This window comes from Vulpes lagopus, chromosome 3, assembly GCF_018345385.1.
Source record: "Vulpes lagopus strain Blue_001 chromosome 3, ASM1834538v1, whole genome shotgun sequence".
In the NCBI taxonomy this organism is placed as follows: Eukaryota; Metazoa; Chordata; class Mammalia; order Carnivora; family Canidae; genus Vulpes; species Vulpes lagopus.
Window position 1 is genome coordinate 35,311,263 of NC_054826.1, and position 26,917 is coordinate 35,338,179.

The following is a 26,917-nucleotide window of genomic DNA, read 5'->3' on the forward strand; positions in this document are numbered from 1 at the left end:
CGGGGTTCTTTCAAATGTGTCCCCATGTTAGACCTCTTCCCCTCATGGTGCCCTCTGCCTAGATCTCCAATCCTTTACACCATCATTTTGAGATTTCTCCTTTTCTTGTCAACTTCTGATAAAATGTCACCTTCTCAGACATCCCTCTGGTAACTCTAAAGTAGCCAACCAGTCACCTTACTACACTATTTCAATTCTCTAGGCAGCATTTATTACCTTGTTTCCCTTGATAGTGTGTGTGTGTTGTCCATCCTCCCTCTCTCTTGTACTTTTCAATAGAACTTTCCACAAAGATGGAGTTATTCCAACATGTGGGTGTCGTGCAACATAGTAGCTGCTAACCACATTTGATGAAATGTAACCAGTACAACTGAGAAGTTAAAAACAATGTTAATTTTATTTTAATTAATTTAAATTTAAATAGTCATGCACAGATACAGTCTTGGAAAGTACTCAATTCTAGATGGTAAGCTCCTCTAAGACAGTATTCTTACTGTATTCCTAAACTATTGTAAGGGACCTAATTAGTATTGATTAAATAAACTAATGGAAGCATGAAATCATGCTGGGTAGATCATTCCTTGACTGGGGGAGGTAGAGGTGAGACAGGAGGGAGTGGCAGGAAAATCCCTTTAAAAAGTGATATGTGAGGTTCATCGCCAGAAAATTGGGTAAGGGGCAGATAGTGTTTTAAGTAGAAGAAATAATGAGCAAGAGCCATAATAGGGACACAGAATTAAGGCTCCGAGATGTTAGTTGACCATACAATTTTGTAGGACTGAAAGTTTTGGCAACTCCATCTCCTACAACAACCTCTATTGTGTCCTAAAAGGCTCCCAAATAGCATAGTGTTGTTCTGTTTTGTTTTTAATTTGAACTCTACAACCTCCATGAATCACTACTCTTTAGTGCCAACGTTGTGACTCCTTGAAGAATACATCCCACATCGAGGGGTAAGGCTCAAGGGGTGACAATGCTCAGGCATCAAACATGAATGTCCAGCTGCTTACTGTACCTGAGAAGGAGCGCCACCGCAGGTGCATAGCAGTGACAGCATCAGGCTTACCTTTGGGAAGGACTCTGTAGCTGCTAAGGTGAGAAGCATGAAGACCTGTCAGGAGACTTTTGTAGTACGTCGGAAGAGAGGAAGGAATGATAGCGGATAGTTCGGGCTCTGAATGTTTTCAAAGTAGAGAAAACAGGATTTCCTACAGGATATGAGGTGTAGGAGCTTCAACATGACTCCAAGGGATTTTGGCCTGAACAACTGGAAGAACTGGAAGTGCCACCGAAACTGGGAAAGCTGCATGTGACACAGGTTTGGGAGGAAATAGTCTATATTTTTAAAAGTATTGAGTTTCAGGTAGCAGCTGTTGGAGTTCAGGAGACAGATCCGGCACAAAGATACATATTGGGGAATCACTGGTATAGAAACGGTACTTTAAAGTCAAGAACCTGGGTGAGACGCTCAGGGGAATGCTTGCAGCTCAGGACTGAGGCCTGGGACAATCCCCAGAAGGCTGAAGAAGAGGCTCCAGCACACAAGTAGAAGCCAAGCAAGAAGGGAAGAGGAGACGCAACAAGTAAAGGGGATCTTGTCAAGTGAAACACATGCATCCAACGAAGAGGCAATGATCACAAGTCACAAATTCATCTACAGAATGGTGCGACCTGGGAATCGCTGATGACCTTGACAAAAGCAGTTGTGAAGAGCAGCCGAGTGATGGAGACAGGTAAGGTATTTTACTCTCCTTAGGTATGTTATGTCTCAGAAAAAAGAAAAAGAAAAACAACACTTGCAAGGGAAGGGAAAATTTAGAGAGCCTTGGGAAACAGGGAACTCTTTCAAGAAGTTTTATAGGGAAAAAGAAAGAGAAGAGGAAGATGGGTAACAGAGTCAGGAGAAAGATTTTTTAAATGATAAAAATAGGGGTGCCTGGGTGGCTCAGGTCATGATCCTGGGGTCCTGGGATCAAGACCCACATCCAGCTCCCTGCATTAGTCTGCTTCTCCCTCTGCATATGTCTCTGCCTTTTCTCAGTGTCTCTCATGAATAAATAAATAATCTAAAAAAAAAAGATAAAAAGATAAAAACAGCAGCATGTGTGTATGATCTTGAGATGATCCAGAAGAGGAAGAAAAACTGATTTAAGAAAGGAAAAATTTATAGAGTAATGGAGAGATGAAATCCAGTGCCCAAGCAGGAGATTTCAATTAGACATGACCAGGGCAGCATATGCATAAGAGCGAATGAACTAGGGACTATGGTAGGACCATCTGGCAGCACTGAGATGCCATTGGAGGTAGGAGTCATGAAAATGAGACCAGCCCAAGAGTCTGGTAGTGTTCTCCAGCTACTTGCAGACACAGGCTATGGGGGAGGAGTAGGAGACTCCATATCATTGGGTGTATGCCTTTTTTTTTTTTAATCTTCTCCAGTATCTCTCTCTAAATAATCTAATCAAGTGTCTCTCCCATTTTAAAAGCATCCAATGGCATCCCAGTGCCAAAGTCCAAACTCTGAACGCTGCCCACCCTCCCAAGCTGACCACACCCTTCCACCCCAAGCCTCGCAAAACTCTAACTACACTGAGCCATTTGTATCTGCTAATTTTCATAAGCCCAATAGTTTCTAACACACAAGAGATGACTACGAAACCTGCAAAAGTCAGAAGCCAATACTAGGCACTTCTTTGATCATTACATCTTATACAACTAGTTATCTTTTACAGTTTACAAATATTTTTACTTTACAAATCACAAAAGTCAATAAGCCAAACTGCTAATGTAGCTATACTCTAGACACACATATTCCCATGTCCATAATATTATATAATGCCCATTTCACAGATGAGGAGAGGCTCAGCAAAGGCATGTGTTGACTCTAAGATCACACAGCCTTCAAGGAAGCCTAAATAAATACGGCTTCCTCCAAAGTTACACTATCCCTCTCACTGATGTTGCCCACGAAATGCATAAACAACTCAGATGTAGAAGTCCATGATTCTATTTGAATGAGAATCTACCTCCCAAGACACACAAAGATTTATCCAATTTTATGCAAATTTCCCCTAGTTCCTATTGGCTCAATCATCACTGTCCAAATATCCCATGTGATCCTGAAAAAGCTCAAGCAGCAAAGCTTCTTGCTTCCAGAGGACTTACTTACAGGTAAGTTAGGAGGTAGTTTTCTGGTGGTCTGTCACGGATCCTCCCTCAAAGGTTCTTATGGAGAAAGACAACTTTCTCCCAGCATTCCAGCCTTTATCTCTTTGCCACACCCTCACAAAGTCAAACTTCTCCAGTCTCCCAATCTTTTTTGCTGAAATTGATCTATTTACTAACTTGCAAAGATTATAAGAGATGTTAGTGTGCTGGAACAGTATTTGTTCTCTGCTAGGATGTGTTTAAAAGATGCAGCACAGATCTTGGTGTTAGGTCAGGCTCCAAGCCTGGAAAGCCATATAGACCTTAAGACTGCTTACACATGAAGGGACCCTAGTCGGGGGCCAAACCCCTCAGTTTACAGATGAATAAAATGAAGAACAAAAAGTGGAAGGGTGTGGGACCCATAGAGGTAACTTGGGGCAGATGCAGTAGTGAGAGCTTTACCTACTCTATTATTCTTGTCACTCAACAAATGTTATTTCACCAAGTATTTATTGAGCACCCATGCTAAGCAATGGAACATTCTAAGTACATAAAGTAAATCTCCAGTCTCCACCCTGGGAAGTTTAGGAAAACAAGTTGCCAGCTTTATTTTTTTTTAATTTTATTCATTTATTCATGAGAGACACAGATAGAGAGGCAGAGACATAGGCAGAGGGAGAAGCAGCCTCCCTGGAGGAGGAGCCTGATGCAGGACTCGATCCCAGGACCCTGGGATATGACCTGAGCCGAAGGTAGACACTCAACCACTGCGCCACCCAGGTGCCCCAAGCTGTCACCTTTAACAAGAGAGAACTAGAGCTATACTATGCTCCAATATAATTTATGTATTCATCTTTCAGATGTTTCATGCCAATTGAGACTCAGAGGTTTGAAGTCATGTATGACAAGGATGTCAGAAAGCTAGATGTGAACCAAACTCCCGCTTAAACAGCTAGGGGGCACTATTTGTGTAAAGCAGAATGTTTCCCCAAGACCTTATGAAATTATGGGAGGGGGGGTTATTTTGTTTTGTTTTGCCTGAAACTAAAACAATGTCATCTACTTAAAAACAATGACATCACAGATTTGTTTTTGGATCGAAACTTTTAGTTTTCACCTGTCTTGAAACACAATCACATGATCTTGAGATGTTTCATTCACATCCATTTTAGGGGAGATGGGGGATCAGAGGCAGGTAATGGCATTGGGCTTTTGTCAGACGCGTTTAGGGTAGTTTCCAGAAGGACTCTACTCTCCTAAACCAAGACCATTGCAGGACTCCAGCATCAAGTTAAATAAACTACCTGTGCTAGTATCAATTAGACAAAATATACACTAAGTTCTGTCAAAACCCTTGGCAAGGCACTTTGTTGGTGGTAGGCATTGCAAATTTCCAATAATATTGGAACACTCTCTGTTCATTAATGATATACTTTGATAAAGTGTCAACATTTTATTGGAACACTCATGTGGAACTGTTTCCAAGAAGTATTAAGTGGGGGAAAAAAAACTTCACACAATAATCTACTTCATAGAAACCCATTTTTGTAAAAACACTGTGACCAAATGGCAACATACATGTATGTCTGTGTATCTACATGGCAAAGTTGTGGCAAAGGAGATGGGGATACCCATGCAACATGTTCAGAGTGTCCTTTCTGCTAGGAAGGCAAGCAGAGCCAAAGGGGACTTTCAGTTTAAGGCTATGTATATATCATTTCAGTATTTTTTTAATCTGAGAGAGAGAGATAACAAGTATCAGGAGGGGGAGTGGGGCAGAGGGAGAGGGATAAGCAGACGCCCCGCTGAGCAGGGATAAGGGACTCAATCTCAGGACCCCTGGGATCATGACCTGAGCCAAAGGCAGACACTTAACCGACTGAGCCACCCAGGCACCCTCATTTCAGTAATTTAAGACAAGAATGTACCAGTGTACTGCTTATATAATGTATGTAAAATGTTTTAACTACAGAAAAAAATCCCAAAAGCAAGCAGGTTTCTAAACTGTGTGTTCTTACAAAACTGGAAGTCTTCTACGTTCATGCAACATATTTTTCACAACCTAATTACAATCATCCTTCTCTTTATCCCAGATGGGGGAAAAAAAGCAGCTTAAGTTGCCTAAAGCCACATTCAGACATCACCAAGCACCTAGGAAGAGGGCAGATTATGAAATAATGCTTTAATCAATATACAAGTGCTTACACTGTAGAGCACGTTTTTCTACAAAATACAAAATACATTAAGTCACTATATGTGCACTCAGGCAGTCTGCTGCTAGAATCTATGACACCTGTATCACTTCATGCATTCACCCAATTAGTATTTATTGAGTACCTGCTATGTATCAGGCCATCTTTATTTTATGAGAGCCACTTGGAATTTTATAGAATTCAATTAAGGAAGTGGTAAAGACAAGGAATGGTATTCCCAGGAAACAGGAAGAAAATGAAGACATTCCAAAAAATGCTTTTCTCTATCATTCAGAATCTAGTAGACAGATCTGCTGTATGCTTATTGTCTTTCATTGTAAGTAGTTGCTTGGCTATGGGGCTGCTCTGATGAACTCTGACTTCCTTGAAGGAAAAACTTACAAACCTTTGTTTCTGTGGCACCTGTATCATGGCTTGAGCAGGCCTGGATTCATTCTGCCAGTCAGTCTACAAATGCTTACTTGGCACCTGCAAAGAGCCAAGTATTGTACTTGGCATCTGTGATAGGAGATGAAGAATAGAACACTTCACAGTTGAGCATTGGGGAAGACATATCATGCACACACACACAAAAAAAATGTAAACAAGGGAATCTCCAACTCAAACTATGTAGGAAGTAAACTAGACGAATGCTAGGCAGGTTGGTACTTTAGATTGGGTGGTCAGAGAAGCCCTCAAGATGACATTTAACCAATAAAGTTGAGGAAGGGAGCTCTGCAAATGGTCTGAGAGGAGTATTCCAAATAGAGGGAACAATTCCACTGAACAGGCACTGGAACCAGAAAGAACTTAGTATATTCTGGAAGCAGAAAGGAGACCAGTGTGGCTGTAGTAGAGTGAATAAGAGGTTGGTGAGATCAGAAAAAATCCAGTCCCAGGGGAAACTGTTGAAAGGTTTCAAATAATAGAGCAAATGAACCTGGTTGATAACTTTAACAAAGGAAAAGAAAATACTTCAGGTGTTGTGTAAGGCGAATGAATTCTTAGGCAAGCAAAAGTGGAATGGGGGATACCAATAGGTAGCTATTCATGGGATGGATGAGTGGATGCATGGATGGAATGAAGAAAGGGAAGAAGAAAAGGAGGAAGAAGGGAGAGAGAGGAAGAGAAAGAAAAGAAGGAAATGAATGAATGAATAATAACTGTGATTATAAAGGAGCAAGGTCTATGCATTTTTAGCTTACATTAGTTCTTAAGTCAAATTCCAAAAAAAAACAAAAATTATTTTGAGATAAAGGAACATTGTTGGAGTAAATAGTTTTATAAAATGATTGTCTTGAGAAAGATAATATACATTTAGCAATAAAATGGCATATCTTTAAAAATAGTGTTCTATAGTTATAATACTTGAAACACAATCATAACTTTTGATACAGTCCCATATCTAGAACTCTGTGCCTTGGAAGTACACCAACACAGATTTTTGTGTAAAGGATATTTCTTATTTTAAATGAAAAAAAAAAACTAAATATCTCTGCCTGAGGAAATGATCTAATGGATTATGCACATTTGTTCTACTTAATACTACACAGTTCTCTGAATGAATGCTTTTATCCCATATAATCAGACATGGACTGATGGCCTTCTATAAACAGTGGAAAAAGTAAGTTACAATTTGTGTCTTTGTGTGTATATGAAAGAGAATAGGGAATGGTCAAGAACTGTACTAATACTGTAGCCAGTAGCCACATGTGGCTATGGAGCACTTAAAAAGCAACTAGTCAGAAATGTTATATGTTCTAAATAAAAAAATACTGACTGGATTTTGAAGCATAAAATGGAAACAAGGAATCCATTAATGATGTTTATATTTATTCTACATTAAAATACTTTAGATGGGTGAGTTTAAAAATCTATTAAAAACACACTTCACCTGTTTATCTTTTTGCAACTTTTTTTTTTTTTTTTTTTTATGATAGCCACACACACACACAGAGAGAGAGAGAGAGAGGCAGAGACACAGGCAGAGGGAGAAGCAGGCTCCATGCACCGGGAGCCCTATGTGGGATTCAATCCCAGGTCTCCAGGATTGTGCCCTGGGCCAAAGGCAGGCGCTAAACCGCTGTGCCACCCAGAGATCTCTGTTTCTTATCTTTTTGATTGTGGCTAGTAGAAATTTTTAAATTACCTATGTGGCTCTTGTTGTATTTCTACTAGATGGTGCTAGCTGAAAAGAATGAAGCAATAACACTGATTATTCCTGGGGAATAGGATTGGGGAGAAATTTTTATAAGGAGGACAGGAAATGGGGACAATGACCTTTAACCTAAACTCTATTTATCAAAAACCATTTAATTTAAAATTTTAAAAATAAAGAACAGAATTCCAAAATCTGGAATTAGTAGTTAATAGTATTGTAGTTAATAGTGTTGTACCAACGTTAATGTCTTGGTTTGGACAAATGTACCCTTGGTTACATAAGCTATTAACATTAGGGGAAACTGGTGAATGAATATAGGAACTCTCTATACTATAATTGCAATTTATCTGTAATTCCTGAAGTAATTCAAAATAAAAGAGTTAAAAAGCAACAAGGGAAAAAAAAAAAAAAAAGCAACAAGGGAATCAAAGCAGTCTAACAAGATCTGAGTCTTCCACTTCGTAGAGATTCTTAATACTCTAAGACTCAATCCACTGCCCCAGAATGCCCCTTGTAAATACATTTACTTGAAATAAGGCAGCTAGGATAGTGTCGTATTTCTTAGTTTTTACCTGAGATTCCATTTGTTTGGATGACTCTTTTCTCCCACGGTGATTAGAAGTTATTTGGCTGCTGTTTACATAATAGGATTTCTTGCTGAAGTCCGATGGTTACAGGGGAGATTGATGGAAGGCACCACTCCTCCCACCCCCCAAGAACCTTCCAGAGACCTAGGCAGCTGGCAGCTTTTAAGCTCCTTCCCCTTGGATCCCTACTTTAACCTTCAGATTCAGCCAATTCTAAGGTCAAGAGATTTTTGCTAAGACCTAGTGGTGAACTTTAGGATAAAGAAATGAATTTTAAAAATCTATATTACAATATAGCTATATATACTAAAGTATATAGTCTACTTGTTACAATATAACAAAACTGTGGGAAACAACCTTCCCCCTGATGTGTTTTCTGAACGAGAAGGAAATTCAGCATACAATTGATCAGTAATGGTAAGTGAAACAGCAAGTGAAATTTAAAATAAATTAGATACAGATGTATAGATAATGGATATTTCAGAACTGACCAAAAGAAGGTAAACGCTGCATTAGAGTATAAAATATTTCTATTTTACGTGAAATACATTCAAAATGAGTGAAAAAGTATCAACACAAAATGTAGAAATTACAAAGGACAATGTATCAACTTATCACAAAGCAGGTTATAAGTATAGACTATAAACTATATTGAAATATTTTCCAAAAGTGACCCACCCACAGAACAATTACATTAAAATAATGTGCACATTTAAACAGATGTCCCACTATCACCACACATGAATAGCTTAAATAATCATTAAAAAAAAAAAACAACTCAATTCACTGGTTTCTCTGGAAAAGGACTCACACCATAAGCAGAAGGAATTTGAACAAGAATTCACAAAAGATTATCACTGCTATGAGTAAATGAGTGACTTGGAATGACCTAATTATAGTCACCATTACTGAAAAAAAAAAAAAAAAGACACAGAGGATCTACAAGCCTGAAACATTTCTGACTCATACTGCTTCTCGGCACAGATTTTCCACTGAAAATGGACTAAAATCTGAGCTCTCCTCAGGCTTGAGAACCTTTCAACCAAATGATCCAGGTGCCCCTTTTTTTCCTCCACTTCCCAACTGAGTCCCAGAAAAAGATGGTGGAAAAAAAATCTTAAAAATTGCTGCTCTAGGGCATCTATCTATACTTATCTCCGAAAAGATCCAGACTTTCTGAATAGAAACTGGAGACAAAATTGTGTTCAGTTTAATTTTTTGAATTTATATTTAAATGAGAATTTTTAAAAATTTTTTTTATTTATTGATGAGAGACCCAGAGAGAGGCAGAGACACAGGCAGAGGGAGAAGCAGGCTCCCTGCGGGGAGCCCGATGAGGGACTTGATTCCAGGACCCCAGGATCATGCAACAGAGCCACCCAGTGCCCCAAAATGAGAATTAAGTTTAAATAAGAATAGGCATGAGGGGATACCCAAAAATCGACTAATGGGGGATTGGACTGCTTGGAACTTCTGTCTAGGAAATTCCAAATCTAGAAGTGATATGCAAATATAACATGGTAAGACCTTACCTTTGCAGTTCAAAAAGGCCAGGGAGCCCCCTCTTGTCCTGTGGATCTCCCCACAGGAGAGTTTGGGAGGAAAAATCCTAAGAGCAAGCCACACATTCAGTCTTATTACACCGTTTTTAATTAAGTTACCATGTATCTCCTGGGCTCTTTGTAGTAGCTTTGCAGGGTTAATGTTCCCCTTTCTGCCAACATCCCCCTTCCAGATAATTGACCTAGAGTAGATCCTACTCTGAAAACCAGGATTCCAGTCCTGGCTTAATGGCAGCCTTGACCTTGAAACTAACTTATTCTAGTCTTTATTTCTTTCTATGATGCGGAAGGCAGGCAGGAAAATATTCCTATAATGCTTAAATCAGTTTTTTATTACAAAAGAAATTACTCAAACAATCATAAAAGCACATAAAAAGACAAAGCAGAATTCTGTCTCATGACCATTGGCCCCTATGGGGTAGCCGTATTAATTTTGTAATACTCTTCCAGATTTTTTTAAGAAAAATGAAAAAATTGCATCAACTACATACACTGTTCCAAATTTTTATATTTCTTTTGTTAACAGTATAACATTCTCCTTTGACAAATTATATAAGCTCCACGAGAGTAGGGATTTTGTCTACTTCTGTCACTGCTGTATTTCTAGGGACTAGAACACTGTATAGAACAAAGGTGCCAATAAATGCTCACTGACTGGATGAATGGAACGGATCCTCCTTACCATCAGATCAACTACAAGTTCTGTGGGGTTCAAGGATATGTGTATTTGGTCTCTCTCTATGGTCTCAGCACCAGAGCACCTGGCACATAGTAGACACTCAAATATTCATTGAATTAGCAAAACAGCTCAATGATGAAACCACTTAATTCCTTTTAACTACACCAGCATGTTGACATCACAATAATCAACTATGCTCCCGTTGATGAAATAAGTCTTTCACAAACATGGTTGCAATGATCATGCTGTATACATTACCCTTGTTTAAATATCTTTGTAGAATGAGAATCTCTGTGGGGGAAACCATTGAGCTGGGCTCAAGATGTTCTGAAGTCCCTTCCCTCTAGAATTTCATAACTTTAAAACACAATTTTTCATCTTGTATGAGAGCTGCTACCTATAATTTTGCAAAATAATCTCCCTTATATAGCTTCCAGTACAACACCAGTACTTCCCAACTATCTAAATGCAGCCAGAACACTATAACTCACACAAGACTGCCAGAAAGACTCCTAGAAACAAACAAGCTGCCTACATCCGTGGTGACCAACATTTTCTGCATACAGCATGGTAGCAGTTGGTTATTACCTGGAGAGGGGCAGTTCTCAAACAGATTTTTATTATTGATTCTTTATATGCTGAGAAGGCTCAACAGGAAGGGGGACATAGGGGCGCCTGGGTGGCTAACTCGGTTAAGTGTCCAACTCACTTAAATCAGTTTTTTATTACAAAAATTGTAATTGAGTAATTGAGATCAGGGTTGTGAGATCAAGCCCCACATCAGCCTACATGCTGGGCATGGAGACTGCTTAGGATTCTCTCTCTCCCTCTTTCTGCACCTCTCCAAAAAGAGAAAGAGAGAGAGAAGAGAAAACAAGAAAAAAGGAAGGGGGACACAGACAAGAGGCTGTAACAGACTTCCAAAGACCTGAACTAGGGGATGATGCAAGAAATAAACATCACTTTGAACTAGGTAAGAGCAGATATGGGAGCTTAGAAGTTATCTATGTATTCTCTAAGAAGAGCTCTATCTAAGCTCTGCAACAGAAAAGGCTTTCCAGAAGCCTACCTTTCTCCTTATGTTTTTTCACTCCAAGATATTTAGTAAATTTCTATGGTATTTGAGAGCTGTGTCAGGCACTGGGCAAGCAACAAATAAGCAAGACAAATCAAGTCACCACCACCTTGAAATTGAAGCTTCAGGCTTTCTGTAAAAGGACTGGATGCTGATAACAGAGATTGCTGGAGCCCTTTGCCTTCTTTCCACCAGAATTTGTGTCCCAGTCACCACTTCTTCTTCTGTGAAAAACAGAGCTCCAGTTCTCTCCATGAATGGAGAAGTTGCTTGGAGATATTTCCTGTTGAGAGTGTGCCCCGGGCAAAACTTGGCAACACATCAAGAGCACGCTTCCTTTTTCTCTAGGAGCTCCTGCCACATCACAGAACTTGCTGGGCAGTTTACCTAACTGGCAAGGCAGAGCTCTGCAGTGGCATTTACTGTTAAAGAATCAAAATTCAGAGAAGTAGAAGTCTTGAGACTCAGAGAGAACATTCAAGATCAACTACTCCTCCTCCAGTAGCTTATTTTTATAGGTCACAGATCTCTGAAAACCAGTGGTCCCTTTCGACTTTCTGTCCCAAAAAGACATGCACATATCTCAACACATAATTTTCTCTATATTTTCAGGAGCTTTGTGGATACATTGTGTGACTGATTTTCCTAGAATTTCAGGGACCATATATTAAGAATTCCTACTCTATGTAAGAACCCATTTGAGCTCTAATGCCCCAATTAGCGGTCTCTGAGTTGGGTGGCCCTAGTGGCTGAAAGACAGAGGTGCTGTTATGCCTAAGTACAGTGCAGGGCACAACATTTTTTCCTCCCTACAGGAGCTAATTATCTTCAGAAAATATAAAAACTCTGTTCAGTGGCTGTGGACAGAGCCTCTAAAACCAATCAGCTGACACATTTCATAGTTTTCAAAGATGATGCACCACACTCAAAAATGATGTAGTAGGATCTGGTGGCATTTAGAGGGTTAGACCTCCGAGTTGTCAGGATTGCTGCTCACTGTTGACATAGCAGTAGTATTCATAGGGATCTTCCATTTCATATATGTTCTCCTCAATGATGTAGATGTTTTCCTGTGAGCGCATTCCTTCTGCTCCCGTATTTGCTAACCCCAAGGGAGAGGGGTTGGCCAAAGTGACGAGGCTGTGGAAATAAATGTTGCAGTTGCGTAAAGCATCTCCTGGGCAGCACAGAATAGAGTTAAAAGAACAGGCTTGGCTGAAGAGACCACAAACAAATGTAGTACATGATCCTTGATCAGGTCCTGACTAGGAGGAAAAGACCATAAAACAGCAAATAAATAATTTGTGGAACAATTGAGGAGATTTGAATTCATCTTAATTTTCCTTTTTTTTTTTTTAAAGATTTTTATTTGTTTGACAGAGAGAGAGAACACAAGCAGGAGGAGCAGTAAGCAGAGGGAGAAGTAGACTCCCTGCTGAGCAGGGAGCCCCATGCTGGCCTCTATCCCAGGACCCCGGGATAATGACTTGAGCCCAAGGCAGACTCTTAACCTACTGAGCCACCCAGGGGCCCCATCTTAATTTTCTTAAGTATAAAAATGACATTGTATTATAAGAAGGGACAAATTGAAATGTCCAGATGCCTGAAATGTCCTTACAAATAGGCCAAGAAAAACCTCTGTATATAAACAGAGAAACAGACCAAATAAGTATGTCAAAATGTTAAATCATGAGTTTTGTTGAAGGGTTCTATTGTTTCTTGTACTGTTACTTCAGTTCTTCTGTGGGCTTGAGCAATTTCAAAAAGAAAAAAAAAAAAAACATGAGTATGTTATGGATCTGATCAGACTTGAGTTTGAATTCTGTCTCTGTCTTTTACCAGCCATGACCTTGAGTATATTGGGTGGTTCATTGTTTCTTTTTTCATTCACTTAATCAAGAAATATTTAGTGTGTTATACACTGTTCTAGGAAGCAAGAAATGCTGCAGTTAGAAATACACAAAAATCCCTTGGAGGATGTTAGTAAACTTTGTGTCTCAGTGTTCTCATCTATAAAATGGGAATAATAAGCATTCTGTTTCATAGGGCTGCTATAAGGGGCGTTTTTGCACTCAATCACTCAATCATCAGATATTTAACTACTAAGCATCACATGCCTTATCAGGGGATAGACATGCCAAAGTGGCAACAAGACTGCAATATAATAGACCAGTAGATCTCAACCCTGTTGCCACATAGAATCACCTAGAAAACTTTAGACAAACACCTTTGCTTGGTTCACGTCCTCAAAGATTCTGATTTATGTGCTCTGGCATTGGCAATAATATGTTCAAGTGCCCTAGGTGATTCTTATAGGCACCCAAGTTAAGAATGCCTGGGCTGAGCTATAAAAGCCCTTGAGAGTAGATCTGGATTTCTTGCTCACTTTTTGTAACCCAATGCCCAGCCTAGAGCCTAAATGTAGCTCAATTTCTGGAAGGGTCAGTTCATTGTAAAAAAAAGTATTGATATACAAATAAGCATTTCCTATTAATAGCAAGATGAGTTCTGTACTTTAAGAAATAAAGCTAGAGAAATCAGAAAGTAAAACAGAGGAGTGTGTTTAATTGGCATTGCATTAATCTAAGTAAGCCTAAGGTAAAAAGAAGTATAAGTTTAAAACCTAGGGCAGGACTTCTAAAAGCAAAGCCATATTATAGTAGGGGCCTCTAAGATTCACACCTTCTCCTACCCCATCCATTATTCTTACCTTGAATTCTGTAACTTCTCTTTGCTATATGAATACCCTAGGTAAAAGGTAGAAGAAAAGTCAATTAAAAATGCTCTCATAAAAAAAAAGGTCTCATAAAACAAATGAAATAAGAAATAAAATGAACTCTGGAGGCAAGGATTGTTTAGGGAAATCTGGTTTCCCTTTGGATTGTATTAAATCAAACTATCAGTGTATATCTTGATTCATTACATGAACTATGCTAGTAAGTAATAAAAATGCATTCCTTACATTCAGCAAATATATGAAGCATCTACTATGTGTCTGGTAGCATGCTGGGCACTACGGATACAAAAGTGAATTGTGAGCCGGACTTCTTAAAACTTATGTTCTAGTGAGGGAGGCATTTTTTTAAAAAAATATTTATTTATTTATTTATTTATTTATTTATTTATTTATTTGAGAGAGAGTGTGCAAGCAAGACAGAGAGGGGACAAGCAGGGGTGAGGGGGTGCAGAGAGAAAGGGAGAAGCAGATTCCCCTCTGAGGAGGGAGCCAGTGAGGGGCTGGATCCCAGGACTCTGTGGCATTTGCTTAATGACTGAGCCACCCAGGTGCCCCTGAGGGAGGTATTTAAAATAATAGTTTCTTATTGTGAAACCAACAATGTATTAGAACAGATGATTGAGAAGGTAGTCAGGAAAAAACTCTCAGAAGAGGTGAACTTTAAGCTCAGTTCTGTAAAAAGAGAATGTGTCACCAAGTGAAGAGCCAGGGGGAGAATTCAGGCAGAAAGAACCCCTGGTAAAGATGGTGGTGAGTTCCTGAAACTGAAAGTATGACTGAAATAAGAGAGTAGCCCAAGACAAGGTCTGAGATGTAGGCTGGGGCTAGCTCCAAAGTGCCTTTTAAGTCATAATCAAGATTTTGGATTTTACTCTAAGACCTATCAGAAATAATTGGAGAGCAGAAATATGAGAACTGATTGAATTTTTCCCCACATAGCAACTAGACCACTCGAGGGAATAGATTAAAAGGAGATATAAAAAAAAATAGATTAAAACAAAGTATAAAAAAAATGAAAAGGTAAGTAGAGATCATGATGCCTCAGATCAGAGTAAGGTGATAACCAAGAGAGATGCAGAATAATGAATGGTTTTTACATATATTTTGGAGAAAGTCTGCAGGATCTGAAATTGGATTTTGTATTAGGAGGAAACAGGATTCAAGGATGGAAACAGGATTCAAGGATGGCCTCTGGCTTTCTGGCTTAAGCAACTAGATGGATGATAGTGAAAAGCTATTATGGGGAAGACCAGAGAGGCAGAAGTTGTGTTCTGGGAAGGTCAAATATAGACTCTAGACCTCCATTTTGAACATGTTAAATGTGGGAGACAGTGAAGTAGAGGAAGCAACTATACAAACACTCCGAGTTGGAGCGGAAAATTAAGGGTGACATTTAAGTCTATGAAAATATAGATTATCACTTAGAAGGTGTAGAGAAAGGGAAAGGGCCAGCCCTGAGGAATATCAACATCTAAAATTCAAGCTGAAAAGGAAATAACAAAAATGATGAAAAGGAATGGCAAATAAAGTAGGAGAATGATGTTCTAGAAGCCCAGAGAAGGAACACCTTATAGAATGAGTGAGAGTCAATCTGGTTAGATATTGCTGAAAGATTGATTACAATGAAGACAGAAGTGTCTACTGGATTTAGAAAATGAGGTCGTTGGTGATCTTGACTAAAACTATTTCCTTGGTGCTTCAGATGTAGAAGCTAGAGGATGGGTTAAAGAGTTCAGGAGATACAAAGTAGGAAAACTCATCTGAGAAATTTGCCTGTGAAAGAAAACAGAAATGAGAGTAGTTAACAAGCAATGTGTGAGTTAGAACATATTTTTATGCTAATGAAAAATAATAAATAGAAAGAGAGAGGTAGATGATTCTAGGGAAAGGGGTAAAAGGAAGAATGAAGTCTTGACTAAGGCAAAGGAGATGGAACAGGTCTTTGATACTTCATCAGATGAGTGAGAAATGAGGGAGGTTTGGGTAGTTCTGAGGTATGGATGCTGAGTGCACTAGAAAGATATAGGATTGCTGGTCATATTGCTGCCAGTTAATGGCTTTGATGTCATAACTTCAAATCCTGTCACCTTGCTTTTTAATATTTTTTTCTCCAGAAAAAAAAAAAAAAAAGACTTTTCTCCAGAAAAAAAAAAAAAAAAGATTTTTCTCCCTACTAGAGAAAAGATTGCAAATCAAACAGGACTTTCCCATCTGTTCTTCTAAGTAGCCATGTTTTTGGAGTAATATAGCTGTAGGTACAAAGTGCTAGACTTCTCTCATTCCTTATGAAACCTCACTTCAAACCTCTTTACACAAACTAGAATGGCCCCTAATATCCAGGCCATGACAGAACTCAAAAAGGTAGTGAATGTTATTGCTCTTCATCAACCTGTAGACTTTACATTCATGTGATCAGTTCACGAATTCCCCTGCCTGACAGTAAACCCAGTAAGTGTGGATAGGGTAGCTTCTTTCTTTGAACAATCCATTTACAATAATGGCAGAACAGTATAATGGTGAAGAAGAGGAGAGTCTTGTCTTCAAACCCATATCTAATCAACTAACTGTATGACGTTGGGCAGCATGCTCATTCTCCACTTGGTAACTTAGAATAATATCAATATTTCTCTCAGAAGAATAGTTATGAGGATTTAATGCCCTTAAGACACTCATCAGCTTTAAGCCACACAACTAGGGTGACCAATTCATCCTGGTTTTCCCTTCACTATCCCAGTTTTAGCACTGGTATCCCACATCCTAGGAACCCTGTCAGTCCTGAGCAAATCTGGGACAGTTGGTCATCTGATATACAGTCCGTGTTTAAGTATTAGTAGGAAAGGCTGCTAGAATGTACTAAGCTGCAGTATAAGGCCTTGGCCTCTGCCCTCAAAGGGAAGAGAGTATATCACAAAACAGTGTGTGAGACTTCTGGGGTGATGGCAATGTTTGGGTCTTGATTGTAGTGATAGTTTCCTGAATGTGATCTATGGAAGTTCATCAAGTTGAACATACTTTAAATATGCAGCTATAGTATATAAATCATACCTTATGAAGATTTTTAAAATAAAAATAACTTAGAAAACAATGTGTCTGTTGAGTGCCATGAAGGAACAAAAAAATGTTTCAATCCTGGCCCATGACCCATTGGTAAAAGGATTTGCCACCCTCTCTAAAGACTTGTGCCTGAGGAGCAGATGAGTTAGGACAATGCACAGAAAGAAATTTTGTTGCTGTACTTCCCAATAAACCTAATTCATGAATTAAAGAAGTTTGTGTTCCTAGCAAAAGGCAAGAGACTAGGTGCTAGAATCAGCCTGCCTGGGTTTGAATTCCAGCTTTGCCTTTTATGGGGAAGAGGCTTACTCTCTCTCTTAGCTTCACTTTTCCTACATTATAAAATGGTGATAAATACTACCTACTGCATAAGATAGTGATGATAAAATGTACATAAAACATTTAGCACAATGCCTGTGTTTTACATGGTATTTGCTGAGTAAAAATTAGCTATTATTTTTGGTAGGTTTGGGAGGACACAGAGTATTCAGTGTAATCACCTTCAGGTACAAATATAAACTTATATCTAGGTTTGTGTTGGCTCCTATATTTACACTTCCTTATCGGAGGGAGAGAGAAGCAACACCAACCAACTTACATGTGAGAATTAAAGCACCAATAATAAAAATGAGAGCCAGCCCAGCGGAGATCCCTGCTCCAATGTAGACGCCTAGTCTGGTGATCGCACCAGCATCTTCTAACTCATTAGCCAATGTGGGTATTTGCTATGGAAACAGAAACAGAATTGTAGCAAGTGGCCAGAGATCAGTTGTGTGGTCAGCAAGTCTCATGACTTGTGCATCAGACCATCCCCTTAACAGCACCACAGGAGTGCAGGGACCTTGAGACTACTCATGATCTGTCTCCTTCCAGGCAAGCCTCAAACCACCCAAAGAAAGGGATGAGCATACTCTTTCAGAGTTAGTAGGGAATAAAATATGCCACTTCTATGCTGTGGGGGCACAGGAGTCTTAGCAAATAAAATCTCCTCTCCAAATAAAAATGGGCTTTAGAATGGAACTCCCTTCATTCAAGGTCTCCTGGTGTTCCGGGGAGTTTCAGAGTGGTCTAAACTTGTGTCTGGTAGAGAAACCCCCACCTTCACAGAAAGACAGTGATTTAAGAGCCAGCCTTTGTAGCCAGACAATCCTGGGTTCAAATCCCAGCTCTGCCACCATTGTGTAGAGTTCTTGGGAAAATTAAGTGACAAGAGATATAAAATGCTTGGCACAGGGGCTTGTATATAATAAATGCTTAAGCAGTGATAAGTATTATGGCTATTGCTCTAATCAGTTGAATTTTTTAACAGAGAAAATGCTCCTGCTTCCAAAATCTTAGTCTATGTTCCCCCTTTAAAAGCAATAATAGTCAACACTTCTAAAACAAGTCAAAGAAATCAAATCTTCCATTTATTCAATAAACATTTACAGCAGGAGTTCTATATGCAAGATACTGTGCATTAAATACTACAAACATACAGAGGCACTTAAGAGTCAGTCTTTGTTCAGGAAGAGGGGGAGGAACAAAGTGCTAAGCCTCAGTTGTGAATACACAAGTAGGGGACTTAGTCAAATGAGTGCAGACTCCTGGATACATCCCCAAAGAATTTTAAGTTGCTACTAAAGCTTGCTATCTAGGGGATTCCCTTTTATTCTGACAAGGTGGGAGATACTAAATTTGTGATTAATTAAAATATTGATTTATGTATAATTGGACATATAAATTCTTGGGTTAAAATATTCCTGACTGGAGTCTTGTCATACATAAATAAATTTAAACAATCTTTCTTATTAAAGTTGCCATGGAAATGAGAATAAATATACTCTAAGGAGCTAGAGGGTCTCTGAAACCTCCACAGTGGCATACAGTTGTGAAATATGAGAAAAGAGACAAGAGGGTAGTGCTTCTTGGTTTTGGTTCTCCAGCACTTACTATGTGCCAGTCACTTTATATGCATTACAATAGACCTATGCAGTTAGAACTGTCATCATCAACATATTACAGCCAAGGGCTCTGAGGCTAAGGGAGATTAAGGCATTTTCCCCCTAGCAGAGAGCAAACAAGAAGGAAGACTAAAGCTGAACTTTCTTTTCTCTAAATTGAGCATGAGGTTAGTGCACGCACGCGCACACACAAACATGCACACACGCACACACACAGTCACTTACAGTTTGTTTATCATGGAGGGCCACCAGTGTCTGTGTCTCTGCCATAAAGAGAAAAAATAACCAATAGAACAATCAAGAATGTTTTCTGTTATCTGACTTTTCAAAAAAGTCATAAAGATACCTAGAGTCCTATTTGTAATTAATATATACTCTTCACAAGGATTAATTGTGAGACTAACAAAATTTTCTTAACACTTGCAAATCAATTTTAGGGTGACCATATTTTTTTAACCAAATAATGAACCGGACTACTTAAGTTCCATGATGAGGAGACCTCTGTAAGAAAGACCTATGTTGAATATATGGTTCATTGTGTCCACAGGGCCCCAGTGGGGCTGCAAAATTCCAACAACATTAATTATACTCAAGCAGGCATTATATTGTAATTAGACTTTGAAAGATAACAAAAGTTAATTTTCTTGGAAAAGTTTACCATTTACTCATTAAGAGGGAGACAGGGTATTTAGTTGCCTAAAAATGAAAGTAATACAACCATGGCTATAATTTACCATGAGCAGACATTGTGCTAAATTCTTTGAGCAAAATATCTCATTTAGCATTCAAAACAATTATTCTAAAGTGAGTATTGTTAGCCTTGTCACACAGATGAAGAAGCTGAGAATTCAAAAGTGAAGGGACTTACTAAGGTTACACAGCTTAGTGAATAACTGAAATGGCCTTCTGGTTTAGGTGTGCATAGCTTCAAATATAAACTCCTATCTGCGCTGCCTTCAACAACCTTCACCTCAATACTGTCACTATCAAGCGGTCATATTACCTACTTGCCAGCTCCCCTTCTTTCCTTTTCATCCATTTATTTGTTCATCTGTCTAGCCACTTGATGAACATGTACAACAATCCTACTCCATGCCAGGCATGTGGTGCAGATCCACAAACAGTATGGGCACAGGCCCTGACCTCACAGACTCTACATTCTAAAAATCAATAGATTGTCAGCTTTGGGAAAATTAAAGATGTCTACTCATTTCTCTGGCTGAGTAAGAGGCTTTGAAACTTCTTAAATGTCATGGCCACTTTCTGGAAGCCTAAAAATCTAAATCCTTTCATAAAGAACTCCTGATTTAACAAACCATGATTTTAATATTAAAATTTTAATATTATCAGCCTAAAAATATTTTTTAAAAAAAGAGATTATCTTCCACTTACCTTTGCTCTTTTTAATGCCTAAAAGGAATTTGAAGTAGAAAAACCACATTGGTGGAACTGCTAAGTAAACACTGAATCTTAACCACACATAAGATTTTCTAATATATACCCAGTTTCTGCTTCCCTAAAATTATTTTTCTTGGTCTAAATGGTAAGACTGACTTCTCCTTTAAAAAAAAATTCAATTAACAGTGAAAATAACCCAACAGTGCTCTATTTTATTGCTTATCACAGCTTAACTTCACATAGATAGCTATCAACCAGGTGAGTGGGACAGTAAGAAAAATCTGCATTGGTTTTCCTAAAGAAACCAAGACTCGGTTGAAGTGGAGGTGGCAGTGGGGTGGGATGTGATGGTTTTAAAAATATATAAATCTATAGTTTACCATCTAGTACATATTACCTGCCAGACATGGTGCTTAGCACTTTATTTGCATAATATCTTTTAATCTTCACCACAATACGTAGGTACTATTATTTTTCTATTTTTCAGATGAAGAACCTGAGTCTCAGAGAGGTGCTTTGCCTAAGATCTCACAACAAGTAATTGGCAAACCTGAGATTCAAACCCAATCTACCTCCAGAGCTAAGGACTCACCATGACCTAGTCCTGCTGCCTTCGGGTGGAAGAGACATTGCCCTGTTTTGTGTTCAAGATATGTTTAGGAGCTTCCAAGACCCTTGGAACTTTTACTTGTTAAGGCTCCACTCTATAGCAAACATACTAAATGCACCCGCATTCCACATTAAAGGAAAGGTTTGTATAACTACATAGAAGTTGACTGACAGGGAAGTAATTGACATAATGTTACATATTATAGACAGGCCATTAAATAATAATTTTAATTTTTCATTTCATTTTCCTGTTTTGGAACTGTTCCCTTTTTGCTTCAATATTTTCTCAGAGTCCTTTGAAAAGCTCAGAGACTGTAGGTACTTTGCCAAATGCAAGAGCTGACCCCATCTTTGTTGCTCAAGAGGGAAGGAACCAACAGATAAAAACTAAAGGGAAAAGCAGCTGTTTTTGATATGGACAACTCTGAGGAAATGCCTCATGAGGAAGGTGTGTGAGCATTCAGTGAATGCCCATTTGGCTGTGACACTGTAAAGAACATTGGAGCACAGGATGGGAATGTGCTCATATAATAAACATGTGGTATGACTTGATTAAGCCACAATGTGGATTGTCATCTGGTTCCACCACATTTAATTTCTTCATTAATCGCATAAGAGATGTTGGCTGGCTACCAATCACTAAAGGATCACCAAAGATGAAACCATTAGAGAGCTGAAGTTAATACTTTCAATAATAATTAATATTGGAGTGCTTTCTGTGGGCTAGGTACTATGAGCACTTTACATACATTACCACACTCAATTTTTATAATAATGGTATGCAATAGGTACTGGGATTACCCCCAATGTAGAAGTAAGGAAATTGAGCCTCAAAGAGTTTGAGCAATTTTGCTTTGACCTATAAAGCTAGTATGAAGATAATGGAACCCTGTTGCTGACTTACTTAAACACAATCTCATTCTGCCTCCAGGTCTTACTGGTAATGTTAAAGATGATAACCAACATGTAATGAGTACATACTATAATCAAATACTGGGCTAAGCACTGGAGACACCGTTTCTTATTTAAATCTCATAAAGTGGGACTTAGGAGATTAAGATATGGGACGTACCTGTTATTACCCTCATCTTCCTGAATGTTAGACTACACCCCTCAGAGTATAAGAGGGACCAGGAATCTGACAGGAGACATCTAAGATTAATCTCCCTGCTCAGTGTGACCTGTGGTCTGCTATTTTGTTGGGGTTTTTTTGTTTATTTTATTTTATTTATTTATTTATTTATTTATTTATTTTGTGGTCTGCTATTTTGACCCTATTTTCTCTTCCAGAGCAACATGGAAAAGTCCTGCTGAATTACTCAAAGAATGTAGCTGCTTCTTCTGAGGCTAGAATTGAAGATGCTGGGCTTCATTCCAGTTAAAAGAGATCCTTGAAATCATCTAATCCAACACCAAATAGGGACTGGAGCCAGTTCGTGACAAAGACATCCCCAGTCTGGGAGTCAATTGGAAAATAATGGCAATGTAATGAGTTTTTCATTAAGACTAAATTTATTTAATTTAAAAACATTTCTTTTTTTAACACAATAATGGCATTAGAATTTTTTTTCTTATTTGGCAAAATATGTAGATCACCAGAACTCTTGTTTTTGGATGGGGTGGGAATTTTACCAGGTTACAAAATCCAAAGTCTGTGAGCCCTCTCCTTGAACAAACAAGAAGCAGAGATCCAGGGAAATGAAAGGTTTCAGCCCAGGTCACAGGGCTACTTGTGACTAATTCTGAATCTTAGCTCAGGGTTCCTTTTCCCAGCACAGGTTTGGGCCCATTACCCCCCGCCCCCACACACTATCTCATGTGCACAGGGACATTCATGCCTCCACTCAAACATTTTTCTCATCTCTTTCCCATATTCAAAATCCCCCAAACTCTAAAAACACCTGAAGTCTTGCTGCTACACCTCCTGTGTAATTACCTGAGCCATGTCCCTTGGTGGTGAGCATCAGTGGAAAGGGTGCAGTGAAGTCTCTCCATGGAGTCCAAGTAGCGATGACCTTGGCTAATATCAGAAACCAACATAAGAATGAGTCTCCTCTAAGAGCAGAGAACTTGTTCCAGGGAATCAAAGCAGAAAAAAATCTGAAGTGCAACAAATGAAGGGAAGCACCTGCCCAACTGCCAAACCTACCCAGATTCCTTCCTTGAGAGTGTATGACACTCTTAAAATGTTGGTTATAGGTGTGTTACAGTCATCATTGCCACAGTCTCATTGTTCATAATAGAACTAACAGCCACTCAAATGGCCACGCTAAATGTTTTTCATAAAGACCTCATAAAATCCTTCCAGTGGCTTCTGGCTTCTGTGATAGGTATTACCATACGTCATAGAAGAGGAGTTTACAGAGTTTAAATAACTTGCCGAAGATTACACAGATAGGTAAGAGGCAAAGTTGGATTTGAACTCAACTCCATCAGCCACACACTATATGCTCTATAAATCCCAAAACATGTGAGCATAGGCACCCTACTCCTCCCTACCCCACAGGGACACAATCAAGTGGTTCTCAATCTTGGCCATACAGGGAAGGGGGGGAAAGAATCATTTAAGGTAGACTATATAAAATCCCAGTGCTCAGGCTCTACCTGCTAGGATGCCAATGTATCTGGTTCATGGGTGCGGACCAAGGAACTATGGGTTTTAAAAAGTTTTCCAGGTGATTCTAATGAGTAGTCAGGTTCTCAAACCACCAATCTTGACTTTTCCTCCCACTCTATAGATCCTGACGATGGTTTTAAAATAGGTGAAGGGAATTAAAAGTGGCTGGGCATTGCTGGTGGAGCCTGTTAAACTTTAGGTCTCAGAGACCCACCCTCAGGGCTGTAATTGGGGAGATCAGAAGTACTACCAGTTAGTATATTTAATATTACCTGCAGGTGATTTTATCCAAGAAGGAATGCAAAGGTCCACTCACCCGGTTTGATGACCAACTCCAGGTTTGACTTTTTATCATTCATTAGGCCTGGGAATTGGATCCGGCAGCAATAGGTCCCACTGTCGGCTAGAGTCACATTCTCTATAGTCAAGGACACATCTCCTTTGTGGAAATTCCTCATTAGCCGGTATCTGTTGGATGTCTGATATTTCAAGTTCCTTCCATCTGTGCTGAGCACCATATTATGACATTCAAACACAGGACAGGATCCCTTGCCCCAGCAGATAGGCACAAGATTCTCAGAAGTGGTTGGAGAGTAGGTGCAGGGAAGATCAGCATTCTGACCCACTTCAGCTACATATGCCCCTTCTGAAGACCCTGAATAAAGATGGAAAGAGAGCAAGACCCAAGCGATGAATGAGGTTGGGGATTTCAAGAAAACTGCAAGTAATGCCTTATAGAATAAAAGGGAAACCAGTGCTGCTGTCCTGGTTGGAAGATGATTCACTATGACAATGATTCTCAGACTTGAGTGGCATCAGAATCACTGGGAAGATGTATTTAAACACAGATGGCTGGGCTCAACGGCTAGAGTTCCTAATTCAATAGGTCTGGGGTAGGGTATAAGAATTTGAATTTCTAGCAAGTTCCCAGGAGCTGTTGGCATGGCTGGTCTCAGAAACTCACTTTGAGAACCAATGCCCGAAGAGAGAATTGTGGTCCAGCCCTGTGAACACCAAAGGGCAAAGCTGATGGAAACAGATAATCAGAAAATGGGTCATCGTCAGCCAGTAAAACAGTTCACTGGCCTGGGCTAGTTGTCTGCTCACCAATGAAACACAGTTAACCTGACCTAAATCTCTCTTTTTTTTAAGCACTTGGCACATAATTAATAAAAGCAATTGGCTGAGTAAGAAGCTTGTGTATTTAAAGCCACTCACAAGCTATTTTGAAATTTAAAATTAATTGCCTTTACATTTATATATATATATATATTAGCAAATATATATATATATATATACAGTAAAACATTTAAATAGTATAAAAGGTATACGAGAATATACTCCCTCTCCCTACTCCTTCCCATTTTCCAGATCCCCTTCCCAGAGTCTATACATTAGGAAGCATTCATGTATTCCCACTGCCTGCAACACACATACACACATAAAAATGTAATACATGCATCCTTCTACACCTTCTTTTTTCAATTGACTTTGGACTTTGAGACGTTTCACATAGCTATGTGTAGTCAGTTTCCCTGTTTGCATCATGGATTTATCACAACTTATTTACCTTCTCCCCCACTGGTGGACATTTAGGTTGCTTCCAAACTTGCTATTACAAACAATACAATGACCATCCTTGTATCTTTATCCTGTAGTATTCAAGTGTGAAAGTCCATGCCCAGACTTACTTGTGAGGAGTAGCAGCAACAGCAGGACACAGTCAAAGGAAAGATGTGAAACCATGGATTCTGAAGACAAGTCAAATGACAGCTCTGTTTAGTTTTAATTCTCCAGTAGAACTGGGGAGCTCTTGCAGTTGTATCTTCTCCACTGCCCTCAACTGATGGCCCAGCACATCAGCGCATCTGACTACAAATCTTTCCTCTCTATTGCTGCCAAGTCCACAGTTAGATCAAAGGAAACCCCAGTTCTCTGTCATGCTACACCACAGACATCCTGTCAGTCTCTGATATTTATCCGTTGGTATCAACGAAGAGGAAGCAACACTCAGAGAAAGAAAAGTCTCTCTCAGTCAAGAAAATTCTGTTAGCAAATAGAGAGAGACCCCTCATATCTCCAATGAAATAATCCTCTGTGTGAAATGGATGGCATATGGGTCCAGCTAGTTACAAGGGAACACAAGGTAGGAACATATCATCCATGTGTTCATTCAGTCAGATCAGCCAGTTGGTTGGTCACGTGACCAATGTGAATGAAGCACCTACTAGGTGTCAGGAACTGGACTGGGAGCTGGAGATCACAACAGTGAATGGAATGTTCTTTATCCTCACATTTATGAGTCCTTTCCACTCCATCCCTGAGCTTAATTCTTAGCCTTGTTCTAACACAAGTTGGGCTGTGTCATGTAACCTTGCTGGATCTCGGTTCCTTCATTTATAAAATGCATCAAATGAGGAAATTGTGTTAGGTGACATATGCACAGCTCCCTGCTCTAGTACTCTGACTCAAACCCTTCCACTTAGGAAAGATATATTCCTTTCTGCAATGTTTCTTTTTGCCCACTGTCCAGGGGAAGAGAGGGGACCCCAATATTCTGTTTCATCTAATGTACACAAAATGTCCCCTCCTCTCCACCCCAAAAACAACTTCTGGCATGAATTGTCAGAAATTGTTGAGTTCCAGCTCCACTCTCCATCACAGAGGTAACATCTCAGACCCCAACAGTCTCAGCCCTGAGACAGTGACATTTGTCTGAGAGCCTTAAAAGCCAATGGTTCTCTACAAGAATGAGCTCATAGACTGAATAGTCTTTGAAAACATGGTGGCCTTCCTCCATGTTGCTGAACTTCCTTGTCACACTCATCTTTCTAGCACTAAATGCATTTAATATAAATGTCCAGCTCGTTCAGTGTGTGCACTTCAATAGCATCACAAATGTAGCAGTCACTCAAGAGATCACAGTCAATTTCTTCATCTTATAGATAGGGAAACTGAGACCTCGTGAAGTTGATCTGCCCAAAGGCACCTGATTGGTCATTTCAAATGAGAACTGAGTCCCTTGAGCTTCAGATTTTTTCCAGTATAAACTGTTTTATGAACTTCATATTTGCCCTTTCTATATCTGCCTACATAACTAATAACAACCAGCAAATGTCAACATTCAAGAATAAGGCAGAATGGATTAAACAT

General features: G+C 39.3%; 2 protein-coding genes across 3 annotated transcripts in view; both read right to left on the reverse strand.

Annotated features, from left to right (window-relative positions):
- HAVCR1 (hepatitis A virus cellular receptor 1) overlaps positions 1–9,724 on the reverse strand; it is a 31,557-nt gene extending 21,833 nt beyond the window's left edge. The window contains exon 1 of the mRNA XM_041746822.1: positions 9,623–9,724. The gene's annotated coding sequence lies outside the window, so the exon portion shown is untranslated. The remainder of the gene's footprint in view (positions 1–9,622) is intronic.
- Positions 9,725–12,384: 2,660 nt separating this feature from the next.
- HAVCR2 (hepatitis A virus cellular receptor 2) lies at positions 12,385–25,668 on the reverse strand. Of its 2 annotated transcripts, none has more exons than XM_041746828.1 (7): positions 25,456–25,668; positions 24,081–24,419; positions 23,084–23,167; positions 19,366–19,403; positions 17,796–17,922; positions 14,117–14,153; positions 12,385–12,671 (listed from the first exon to the last, which is right to left on the reverse strand). In XM_041746828.1, exons 1-7 carry the CDS (start codon positions 25,508–25,510, stop codon positions 12,509–12,511), a joined length of 843 nt encoding a protein of 280 aa, XP_041602762.1. In that variant the 5' UTR covers positions 25,511–25,668; the 3' UTR covers positions 12,385–12,508. The 2 variants fall into 2 exon arrangements, with proteins under 2 accessions (XP_041602762.1, XP_041602763.1); XM_041746829.1 differs by having other exon boundaries at positions 12,387–12,546.
- Between the last annotated feature and the right edge of the window lie 1,249 nt (positions 25,669–26,917).

What these genes read in the sequence shown, in the direction of transcription:
- HAVCR2 (XM_041746828.1), bottom strand. Translation starts at nt 25,510, where the DNA reads ATGGTTTCACATCTTTCCTTTGACTGTGTCCTGCTGTTGCTGCTACTC. An exon ending in GTTGCTGCTACTCCTCACAA is followed by an intron (nt 24,420 to 25,455) that starts GTAAGTCTGGGC and finishes ATCTTTATTCAG; the next exon opens with GGTCTTCAGAAGGGGCATAT. An exon ending in GGAGTTGGTCATCAAACCGG is followed by an intron (nt 23,168 to 24,080) that starts GTGAGTGGACCT and finishes TTCTGATATTAG; the next exon opens with CCAAGGTCATCGCTACTTGG.